The sequence below is a fragment of the Loxodonta africana genome, chromosome 1, assembly GCF_030014295.1.
Source record: "Loxodonta africana isolate mLoxAfr1 chromosome 1, mLoxAfr1.hap2, whole genome shotgun sequence".
Taxonomy (NCBI): domain Eukaryota; kingdom Metazoa; phylum Chordata; class Mammalia; order Proboscidea; family Elephantidae; genus Loxodonta; species Loxodonta africana.
This window is the reverse complement of record NC_087342.1, coordinates 170,982,739-170,995,264: the sequence shown is the minus strand read 5'-3', so window position 1 is coordinate 170,995,264 and position 12,526 is coordinate 170,982,739. Positions and strand designations below refer to the sequence as shown.

The window sequence follows — 12,526 nt, the reverse complement described above, 5'->3', positions numbered from 1 at the left end:
TGTTCAACTAACTGACAACTATTCACTTTAACTATTTTACTATTTTTTGTGGGTATGTGAAATGAAATCATTAGCCCTGAAAATCAAGGTGACTGTTTTCTCCCAGCTTTTCAAATATTAGGTTCTTCCTTTCAGATCATTTTACTTTCTTTGTTTTACATATAAATTATCATGATGAAGACAATGAAAAGCAGCATATGGTATATTGACTTAAAATGACAGAAACCATAGTGTCATCTAAGTCTCATATTTATAAATATTTTATATTTATATTTTATGTAATCTTGTCCTCCTAAATGCCATCAACAGATATTAAATGTCCATTAGCATGAAAAAAAAATCCTTGTGAAATGTCTTTGCAAAACACTTTTTGTGCACCATTAAGATCATTACTTCCTATTTAAGAAAGGTATTTTATATACATACATATAAAACCTCATCAATTATAACACTTGAGTTTTGGGAATTTTCTGGATTCTCATCTCATTTTCTATATATGAAGAGATAGACAAAGGCAGGTAGTAGAGAGATCAACTAACAAAAATTTTAAAAAACCATTAGCCATTGTTATGGATTGAATTGTGTCCACCCCACCCCCCGCCCCCAAATGTGTGTCAACTTGGCTAGGCCATGATTACCAGTATCGTGTAATGGTCCACCATTTGTCATCTGATGTGATTTTCCTATGTGTTGTAAATCCTACCTCTATGATGTTAATTTGGCAGAACTAGAGGCAGTTATGTTAATGTGGCAGGACTCAATCTACAAGATTAGGTAGTGTCTTAAATCAATCTCTTTTGAGAAATAGAAGAGAGAAATGAGCAGAGGGACAGGGGACCTCATACCACCAAAAAAGCATCACCAGGAGCAGAGTGCATCCTTTGGATTTGGAGTCCCTGTGCTGGGAAGCTCCTAGACCAGGGGAAGATTGATGACAAGGACCTTTCCTCACAGCCGACAGAGAAAGTCTTCCCCTGGAGCTGGCACCCTGAATTCAAACTTCTAGCCTCCTAGACTGTGAGAGAATAAATTTCTCTTTATTAAAGCCATCCACTTGTGGTATTTCTGTTATAGCAGTACTAGATAACTAAGACAAGCATCTATATATATATGTATGCATATATATTTCTTTTTTTGCAGTGTCCTACCTACCAACCTTTTATGATCAGAAGCTAGCATGACAGATTAATTTGTGTTTAGCAGCTGCTAAGCTATCACCATGGTATCAAGGCACTCAGGCAAGTAGAGGCACCTAAAAACAAATGTGTAGGAAGAAGAATTTGTCCCTAGCCCCCTCACCTTTATTGTCATCTGATTGAGTAAGTTCAGCATTAAAATTCCATCATATTGCTTCACAAATCATAACAAACAAAAAAGGCATCCTTTGAAAACCAAATTATTGTAGCCCATTAAAATATAATGACGTCTGCAAGTTTTATATTTGTTATTTATAAAAGTCATCACTAATCCTTATATCTATACCTTGTAATGATTGAAACGTATTTATTGAATTTTTGCCCTCCAGCAATGTAAAACACCAGCAAAAAGACTTCCCTATTAATATATAATATTTAAGTTTGCACAATCAAAATGAATGGCATCTTTTTCTTCTGTGTCAATAGTTAAAGTTTTTCAAAGAGCTTTTAAATTTTTTAGTTCTAATAGACAATCCCAGCAAAATGACCTAGTGTAAGTTTTATCTTTAAAAAGTGATATGAACGTAAATTTCACTCCCCCATTTTTCATCTCAGTCCTGTCACTTCCTTTGCCTTTCCACATATACACAGTAAGAGATTATTTAATCCGGGCGGGCACAGTTAGATTTTCTTAAAAATGCCCATCAGCACTATCAAAATATGCTTATAGACTGGGTGTATCACTTGTTTATCTAAAAAAAAAATAGTAGCATAAATATCTGTTTTCAGGAAGCTTTACCATAAGTCTGTCTATATGACTAGATTGTTAAGCAAGGCTATGATTAGGAAATAAACCTCTTTCCCCTTGGCTAGTTCTGATGAAAGCTTTCCAATTTAAACATTGTGTTCGAACATTTTTTCCTTTCAAAGCAGGTACCCATCAAAAAGCAGTATATGTTTTGGGTTTGTCAGCCGTACTATCTATAACCTAGTTAGCATTGCCAACCGGAGGCAGTAGGTGTGTATTTCACATGTGAATTCCCAGCAATAATTTCTACAATTACGTATAGTTGCTTGTTCTATTGTGTTCAACATCAGCATTAAAAAAACTGCGTACATGAAGAAGAAATTAGTACTAAAATTGCATTTTTGTATTCCTTGAAGAATTTTATTGAATTAATTAGAAAAATACAAAATAAATGAGACCGAGATTATAATATCTTATAACGGACATTTCCCCATATTGCGACATCGATGACCTATCGCAGTAGCTGCTCAGATGAAGACACTGTGGTACATGGGCTCTTCTATTTTGTCTCCAAATTCGAGTTTTACCAAACGGTAAAACATAAATGCTACTTCTTTGCCTTACCAGATTGTGATTTCCCTGAGTTGGAAACCATCAATTAAGAGAAGTAAAAACCAGATTAAGTTCGTGCTTTCTTTACACTGACATTTTTTAAGTGTTACTATGTACAAGGCTGTCTTGGATACAAAAATGAATCATATAATGAGATTATTTGTGTCTTCACTACATACTGTGGACTTACTGGGATCAAGTTTTTTGAAGGCACCGCCATATAAAAAATATAATAGATCTGGGTTCAAATTCCAGCTCCTCCACTGAATGTGGCACTGGGCAAATTCACCCACGTTGCTCCTTGCTCCTTGTAGAAGTGGAGGCAGCCATGCTTACTGGTGAAGAGGTGGTTATGCCCGAAATGCAGTGCACCTATCACTGGATGCATCACAGAGATTGGGCGGCAATAAATGCTATTAAAGGAAATATGTTTTTATAATAATGAAACAAGTAAAAATTAGAGTAACAATAAAGTACAAATAGATTTATAAACTCTAAAAAAATATAGATTATGGAAATAGGTTTACAGATTCTTTTAATATATAGAACAATATAAGGTGAGAAAAGGTCTAGAAAAGAGATGATTAGAACTCATCCAGGGGTGTGTGTGTGTATGTATATATATATATATATATATATAGCAATATTTAAAGGGCAAAGAGTACAGAGTTAACCACTTGGAAAGTAATGGGGCTGGAGGGAAACAGCATTTGAAAAATGTTGTCTCTGGATCACCTGCATCAAAATCAGGGGCTTACCTTAGAGTCAGAGCTTTCTCTTTACCCAGACCTACTGAGCCAGAGAAGGAGCGCTGGTGGCGCAATGGTTAGGCAACTCGGCTAACTGATATGTAGCCGGTTCAAACCCACCCAGTGCCTCTCCGGGAGAAAGACTTGGCTCCCATAAGGACTGCAGCCTAGAAAACCCTGTGGGGCAGTTCTACTGTGTCACATGGGGTCACTATGAGTCAAAATTGACCCAGAGGCATCTAACAACAACAACACTGAACAAGAATCTCTGATGGTGGCCAGTAATCTGCATTTCTAAGAGGCTTCCAGGTAATTTTCACACACATTTTGGTTTTAGATCCACTGAGTAGATGATTAATTTCTAAGGTTCCATTAACATCTAATTCTTAGTGTGGTGCAGTGGACACAGCATGGGCTTTGAGGTAAGACAGATTCAGGCAAACCACAATGTTTAACATTTAGGCCAGCAAAAAAAATCTATCCAATCTAAAGCAGCAAGAGGGTACATGAAAAATATGGAATGTAATGATAGAAATAAGTACTTCCAGTACAATAAATTATAATAAATACAAAATCCACCAATTAAAAAACCAGAATTACAGTTTGAATTGAAAAACAGGACCCAATAATAAGTTGTCTAAAAAGGAAACTTAAAAAGACACAGAAAGTTTGAAAATAAAAGATGGGGAAAAGTATTAGATTCTGTTTGGGATGATGAAAACTTTTGGAAATAGATGGTGATGGTTGTACAACATTGTGAATATAATGCCACAGAATTGTAGTTAAAATGGAAATTTTGCTATATATTTTACTACAATAAAAAAAAAAAAGACCTAAAAAAAGTATTTAAAAAACATGAACCAAAAGAAAGAAGGGCGGCAATCTTAATATTTGACACAATAGAGTTTAAGGGGGAGTCCCTAGGTGGCATACCTCCCCTTAAACTCTATTTTGTCAAATAGTAAGATTCTCCCCTACTTTCTTCAACAAAGAACATTATATTGCTGTTGATAAGTTGTATACCTGTAGAAAGTTGAATTGACAAAAATTGTGTGATAGACTAAGGCAAAAAAAAAAAGTGTGATGTATTTATAAAAACAACAGAAAAACAGAGCAGCTGCTGAGGCTGCTTATGTGCTACCAAACACCTCATGGGATTTGGTTTCTTGCTTTGGATGTTTAGGATCATGGTTTCATGGACTATCTCAGTTAACTGGCCTAATATCGTGTTTAGCGCTTCTGTTCTACCTCCTAGTTCGCTGAGTAGTGCTTCAGGTCTTAAAATCTTGCAAGAGACCATCCAAGGTACAACAATTGTTCTCTGTTCACCTGGAGCAACAGAGGAAGAAGGAGAGTCAGAAACAGGAGGAGGAAACAGATGTGTGGCTAATTGCCTCCACGAACAACTGCCTCTTCAGCCATGAACTGGTTGAGTGCCCAGCTACCATTAGTGAACATTTTGATCAAAGATTCCATAGAAGAATCCTGACCAAAAGCAGGAAGATGTAGAACAGAATTTCAAATTCTCATGGAATCCAGATTTTCTAGAGCCATGGTGGCTGGATGAACCCCCAAATCTATTGCTCTGAGATGATCTTTAAGCCTTAAACCAAAAATATTCCCTGAAGTCTTCTTAAAACCAAACAATGGTTTAGCTTAACTAGTAAAGAATGTCTGCCTTGAGCATTATGCTCTTTTAAGATCTGGTGGCATAGTGGTTAAGTACTATGGCTGCTAACCAAAAGGTTGGCAGTTCAAGTACACCAGGCGCTCCTTGGAAACTCTGTGGGGAAGTTCTACTCTGTCCTATAAGGTCACTATGAGTTGGAATCAACTCAATGGCAACAGGTTTTGTTTTGTTTTGTTATATAGGATCAAACTGCCATCAGCAACTCAAAAGGTTAGATAGAAACTTAGAGGGCAGTGAGTTTATGTTAATGGAGGAGGAACATCAGAAAAGGAGGGTGAGAATGGTTGCCAACTTGAAGAATGTAATCAATGTCACTGAATTGTACATGTAGTAAATGTTGAATTGGTATATGTATTGTATATATTCTCAACAACAACAAAAATAAATTTTTTTTTTAAATAACATTATATGTTGATAAAAGGAACAATTGAGCTAGAAGATATAACCATCGAAAACATGTATGCAATTAACAATACAGCCTCAAATATATAAAGGAACAACTGAAAAAACTGCTGGGAGAAATGGATAACCAAGTTATAAATATTTTGACACACCCCTTTCAGAAATTGATAAATCAAGCAGACATAAAACATACATATTGTAAATTCAAATGATCCAAATAATAAGCTATAAGATATACATATCCAAGAAATCATTTAATAATAATTACTAGGTTGAACCATGTGAAAATGTCGGTATTTGACTATTTTGACCTATAAAAATGGCCGTTTCAGATTATTCAGTCTGTATAGCCATAAGTGGTTGAAAAATTAGTTAAAGTATGTAAAACGACCAGCACAGTGCTTAATTCAGTCTCCTTTGGTCTTTATTTAGAGAGTACTTGCCTCAATTATTGGTTACCATAAATTGATACAGTACACCCTGGCTGTAATTGGATAAGTGAGATCCAAAGAATCCAGTTATGTGAAATGTAAGGTCATGTTTTTTGTAAGATAAACAACAAAATGACCAGTGTGGTCTGTGCAGCTAGCTAGTGAGGAATTCTGGGAGTTCAGCTGCCCTACCTAAATTCCTGCCAATCTCAGCTATGGTTTGATGCCACCTGGTGGCAGTGGTTTACTCCAACTTAGGTATTAAACCAAACCAAAACCCATTGCCGTGAAGTCGATTCCAACTCATAGTGACCCTGTAAGTACAGAGTAGAACTGCCCCGTAGGGTTTCCAAGGAGCAGCTGGTGGATTTGCACTGCCGACCTTTTGGTTAGCAGCTGGGCTCTAAACTGTCACGCCATCAAGGCTCAAGAAACTTAGATATTATTGGGGACAAATCTGAGTCCAGAGGTAGTCTGGGCCTTGCAGGATAGCATCAGTGTTTCCAGGAATCTCCCAGCTAGTTGGTCAGTTTCAGAAATTCAGCTGGGAAAATACTGAAGACTAGGGACTCACCACCTTCATCTACACTTTTTCTGTAGCAAGTTTAGAAACCTTCACAGCCTTGCCCTCTACTCCAAGACGCATACCCCAACCGTAGGATAGAATTTTACCCCTCCCCCATCCCTACCCCTTCCCTGTTCTCAAACAGAGGCTAGACAGGGAATGGGAGCCAGTCGCCAATTCAACATTGTATCTAAAAGTATATTTTGATAAGTACATTATCATGAGGTTTCGTTGTACTTATCAAGGATCCCTTGAATACTTGACAACATAGTAGCGTATTTTTTATTCAGGGTCTTTGATTACTAGTAATGTTTCTGGTTAACTGTAAAAAAAAAAGACCTTTATTATTTTGAGACTAATTGAAATTCAAGCAGGAAAAAAGAGAAGACATGTAAAGGTGAAAACTTCTATCCAGAGAATATTAACTCAATACACAAATGCCATGGAATTTAAAATTAACAGTTGCCTTTGGTGGATGATTTCTTTTTGCTCAGCAGGCTCAAAATAGTTGCTGTCTTGGGAGAAATCTAGGTCAGTTGGCATATTGTAGTCCATAAAGATAATGTTCTACATCCGACAATGGTGAGTAGTGACTGGGGACTTAAAAGCTTATGAGCGGCCATCTAAGATAGAACTATTGTTCTCTTCCCATGCAGAGCAAAGAAGAGTAAATAAAATCAAAGACTTAAGGAAACGATTAGTCCAAAGGACCGGTGGACCACATGAACTACAGCCTCCGTCAGCTGTACTAGATGAAGAACTAGATGATGCCCAGCTACCACTAACAGACTGCTCTGATTGGGATCACAATAGGAGGTCCTAGACAGAGTGGGAGAAAAATGTAGAGCAAAATTAAAAAGACCAGACTCACTGGTCTGATAGAGACTGGTGGAACACCCAAGACTATGGCCCTTAGACACCCTTCAAACCTGGAAATGAACCCACTCCCAGAGATCACCTTTCACCCAAACAATAGACACAGCTTTATAATGGCTATCAGTGAGCAATAACATCCATGAGGAACATGCTTCTCAGCACAGTCATCCATACCAGACCAAAAGGGCAGCATATGCCCAAAAACAAAGCTCAGAAGGCTGAAGGGGCAGGAAAGATAGGCAAAAGGAAACGAACCCAGGGAGGAAGGGGGTAGAGTGCTGTCACATCGAGGGGATTGCAACTAATGTCACGAAACAAAATGTGTATAAATTGTTGAGTGGGAAACTAATTTGCTGTGTAAACTTTCACCCAAGCCACAATAAAAAGTCCCCCCGCCCAAAACAAAAAAAAAAACAGTGGCTGTCTTCTTTGTTAAGTTTCTTGGCATGTTGAAGCACTTTTTCTTTCCTTGCATGAACATGTGGCCCTGTTCTAGCATTCTTAGGCATTCCCCTTAAATACACAAACTGGGCCTCATGGAAGTTACATGGACATGCAAGACTGTAAAGGGGGTAGTGGTCAGTTATCAGTTAAGTTTCTGTCCCTGTCCATCCCTCTTCCTGGCATCATCCCAGTGCTGAGTTACCGCTGGGTCACTAGTATCAAGGTTTGAGAGACCAGCAATGCTCAGTGGCTGCACTGGTGTTTTGGGATCAGGATCTTCTTGACCTGTGCTTGCTGCCGGTCACATTTGTTCCTGGTGAATTAGTCAAGCACCAAGCTGTGTATAGGAGACCCTGGTGGCGTAGTGGTTAAGTGCTATGGCTGCTAACCAAAAGGTCAGCAGTTCAAATCCACCAGGCACTCCTTGGAAACTCTATGGGGTACTTCTACTCTGTCCTATAGGGTCACTAGGAGTCAGAATTGACTCGACAGCAGTGGGTTTGGTTTTTTGGTTTTATGCTGAGTGTGGAGGTTGGGTGCTGGAAGTACATGGTGCTATGATTTGTGGCACAGACTAGAGGAAGCCCTCAATCTGGCCGCCATCTATCTTTCTAGCCTCACCTTTTACTTTTTCCTTCCCTTAGCTCAATATTTTACTCAGAAGGGCTATTTATAGTTTTCCAAATATGGTCTGCAGTTTCTTGCCTCTGCTGCTGCCCACAGCTTTCCCGGCTCAAAATGGCTTTGGCCCGTGGCCCAGAGTCTCACTCCTCCTTCCTGCAGGCTCACAGGACAGCCCCTTCCTCCACAAGGCCTTCCTGATTTCTCCCAGCCCACCGCCCCACACCTACTCTGCTGCCACCTTCCACTTTATATTACAATATCAGAGCTCATGATTGATTCGGCGGTAAGACTGAAAGCTCTCTGAGGGCAGAGGCCTGCTTATCCATTTATTAATTTCCCGAAGAACTCAAAGCTTTGCAGTCATAGGTACTCAATAAATATTTAATTTTAAAAGCTTTTGTCACATTAAAGCTGATCATACCATCTTCCAAAAGGCCTCACCTTCTCCCGCCCACTGCCTGCTCAGCCCTACATTTAGGCACTAGTACTCTTGCCAGCCTCTCTCTGCAATTGCTATGAGCCAGATCCTGTCGCGCATAAACTCACAGAACATAGGAATTGGGAAAACATATTCACTTACTTGAGCCTAGACTAGAGATCCGTTTGCCGCCTGAAGTAGTTGACTTACCTACTGTCAAAGCGGAATAAAGCCAGTTGCCACAACTAAGTTTAGTTACCAAAAGATAGGGTTACGACAGGCATCTCATGAAGATTTGCATTGCTATCCAAGCAGTCTCTTTTATGTGTCTTTATTTTTATATTTAAATATCATAAAATCATTGGCTATCACCCTGATGTAACATATTTTATTATATATAACTTTTGAAATCTTCATTGTCCTTACAAAGAGAGTTCAGGAAATACCAAATGTTTGAGTCTTGGAGAATTACAATGAGCCGTGTCTTTCCCCATGCCAACATTCATATCCCACTTATTTCTGCTGATGCTATTACTTTCCTTTAAAAAAAAAAAAAAGTTTTTGGAGGAAAGGAACTCAAAAGTTCTCTAATTCTCTAACACTTTTTTGTGTGTTTTTGGTGAAAATATACACAGAAAACCCACTTCTTCCATTCAACAATTTCTACACTTAATGTTCAGTGACTTCGGTTACATTCTTCACATTGTGTCAACATTCTCATTATTTCCGTTCTAGTTGTTTCACTCCCATTGACTCAGTCTCACTGCACACCTCCTCCCTCCCCACCCCCACCACCTTCTCATCTATGTTTTAGAGTAACTGTTGTCCATGTGGTTTCACATAGATAATTTTTTAAAAGAGTGCAGTACTCAAGGGCGACATTCTTTACCTTTTAAGCTAACCTGCTATTTAGTTAAAAAGTGACTTCAGGGGATAGTTTCAGTTCAAGGTTTAAAGAGTATTTCAGCGAGATCACCTCGGGGATTCCTCCAGTCTCAATGGGTCCAGTAAGTCTGGATTCTTTGAGAATTTGAAGTTCTGCTCCACATTTTTCTCCCTTTCTATCAGGACCCATCTATTGTGTGGGTAGTGGTAGGCAGGCACAAAACTTCTCTAATTTCTAATGTAAAATATTTAGAGGGAAAAAACAGGTGAATGTGGCTTATTGGATTCCTCTGGCCCTTTTTCTCTCAAACTGGTACACTTGGGTTTCAAAGGGCAATTATTCCTCTTCGCTCCATGCTGATTACATAGGTCAGGAGGGTAATAAGGTTATTTACTTGAAGGATTTTCAGCTGGCATATTTCTAATATTCTCACCCAACTCCTGACCACTCCGAATGATATCACGCTGAAACCAGCATCTCTCTCCCACCACCAAGTAAAATGATGAAACAAAGGTAATTTGGGTCCGAGCTTTCTACCCCCAAATTTATCCTCTTCCCAGAGCACAAAGGTTATCTTACTTTAGTCCTTTAAACCAGTAATGGCTCACTAATAACTTTTGTCCTTTCAACCAATGATGGCTCAGTAATAACTAGCATCATATGTTTATATAGATTCAGTAGATGAACCTTTAAGGTGCTAAACTCCTTCTGGTGTAGCAATTTATTACATTTTTTAAAGATCTTATTATTGAATTCAGAAATTGCCCATGGCAGAAGCAAGAAAACAAGGTCCTGTGCTAATGAAAGTGAATGTTACATCATAACACGTTATTAAGACACCGTATGCAGTACATATATATTACTGTGGAAAACGGAATATTGGATTAGTTGGCTGATCTGGGATCTTCTTCTGAAAAGATTTTCTTTGTACTTCCTTCGAGTTCTCAGTGTAAAGAAATTCTGATATTGTTTTATAAGCAACCTCAAGTCAAATATTTCAGTAAGTATGTGTAGTGGAAAATATTTTTGAGATATTAACCTATACTTTTATTCTCCTGGCATTTTCCCCTTTCTCTTCCCTGCCTCCAAAGAGATATTCACTGTGGCTTCATTGTCTCGGTGGAGGGGTGAGGTGGGGCAGAAAGCTGGAATGGTCCTCGTGCTTTCGTTTCTAACACTTAAGCCCCAGTGGGGAGAGGATTTGAGCCATAGGCAAAGGTCTTGGGCAGAAGCAGGACAGCGGGAGGCTCTTCTGGACCCTGGACTGGGTGGAGGGATGACAGGCCTGCTGCCTGGGTATTCCAGTAACACTGCTGGGAGACAGGTTTGTCCCCAGAGAAGATGTGGCTATGGCCTGGGTCCAGGCCCCAAGTCACAAACTGGAGGCCTGTGGGCTGGCTCTGACCTACAGATGGGCTTTGTTCAGCCATGTGAATTTGAGTCATTCAGCATTTAAAACCAAGGCAATTCCACATTCACATCCAGATGTCTGCTTCTCTTAATAATTGGAAAATTTGGCCACACTGGGTTCAGTCTGTCCTGGCACCACATGGCTGCCCGCTTTAGATGAAGAATGAGTATTCCGCTTTGCCACAGTCCCCGCCAGTCCCTGCTTTGTACTGGATGCCGGGGGCCAGTGGCCACTCAGCAGGACGCTTGAACTGCAAGAGATAAATGCTCCTCTTTGCCCAGGTTTTTTTTTCCATGAGTGGGGAAACAAAAGATACACTGAAGATGGCTCAAGCTGAAAGAAATGTGGGAGTTGGTGTATTTCTTTGGAGAAGTAAAGGATGTTCTTATGTGTTTAATATGCACACTGCTGGCTTCACTCATGAACTCTCCTTGCTGCTCCCTGTAGGCATCTGTAACACACAGGTCTGTTCTAGGCAGCCTCACAAAGAGAGCTCCATGTCCCCAGCTGGGCCTGGCATAGCCACTGCCTGCAGGGCACGGTGAGCAGAATGATGGACGGCTGGCTCAGCGAGAACCTATGTGGGCAGGTGCCTGGAGGACAGAGGTCCCCGAAGTCCTCTGGACCCTGGCATGACCCTGAGGTGGAGATGGGGCTCCGAAAGAGTGGGATTCAAAATAGAAAGTAAATAAAATAAAAATAGAAGTGGTTATTTCATATACACAAATGTATGAACTAAAATTTGCATACACTGCCTATGCTTTATCTCTGGTTAAATTATTTAGCCCAGGGCACATATAATAGAAGCTACTAGAGCCTGTCCTGGAGAATAATGGCAGGACTCATTGTTCCACTTTTCCTTAAGAGTAGGGTGAGGAGAATGGACATTAGAATTGTAATTTGGGGGCTGTCACAGATAACACATGTTTTAGAATTACATGGTGGTTTTTTTTTTTTTTTTTTTTTTTTTAACTTTCTTACAGAGTTTGAATTTAAAGTGGTATTCTCTGGGTCTCTTCCAGGCAGCACTGAGGGAGCTCATATAAACCTTTGTGCTTTTGCTGCTAAACTAGAAGTGTTGGGGTTTTTTTCCCCACGTATGAATGAATGAAAAACAAAATGAAATCCTAGCTGTTATGCGCCTGGGCTAGTTATTTCAGCAATTCACTCACCTCATTTATAACCAATAATAAAAAAAAAATAACAGCTACCCTTTATTGAACACTAACCTATGCCAGCCACTGTACCAGTGCTACACAGAACTGCCTGGTTTTTAACCACCTGTGGGGCGGTATCACCTACGCTGTGAACAAGCAAATGTAAGCTCAAAGCTTAAGCAGTTTCCTAAGGTCTCACACTCAGTAAGTGTTGGGGCCTGGATTCAAATCCAAGTCTGTCTGACTTGGTAAGTACTGCACTATACAGCCAACAAGTGCAGCAGTATTTATTACCACCACCTGCCATATGCAGCGTGAGGACAGAGCTGCGGGGTCGGAGAGATGAATGAAAATGGCCCAGCTTGCAATGAGTACCA

General features: G+C 39.6%; 1 protein-coding gene across 1 annotated transcript in view; it reads left to right on the top strand.

Annotated features, from left to right (window-relative positions):
- The window catches only part of PDSS2 (decaprenyl diphosphate synthase subunit 2), a 303,253-nt gene extending 295,523 nt beyond the window's left edge, over positions 1-7,730 (top strand). Inside the window, exon 8 of the mRNA XM_064289434.1 lies at positions 6,990-7,730. Within this exon, the coding sequence (XP_064145504.1) occupies positions 6,990-7,004 (15 nt within the window). The 3' untranslated portion in view covers positions 7,005-7,730. The remainder of the gene's footprint in view (positions 1-6,989) is intronic.
- The last annotated feature ends 4,796 nt before the right edge of the window (positions 7,731-12,526 follow it).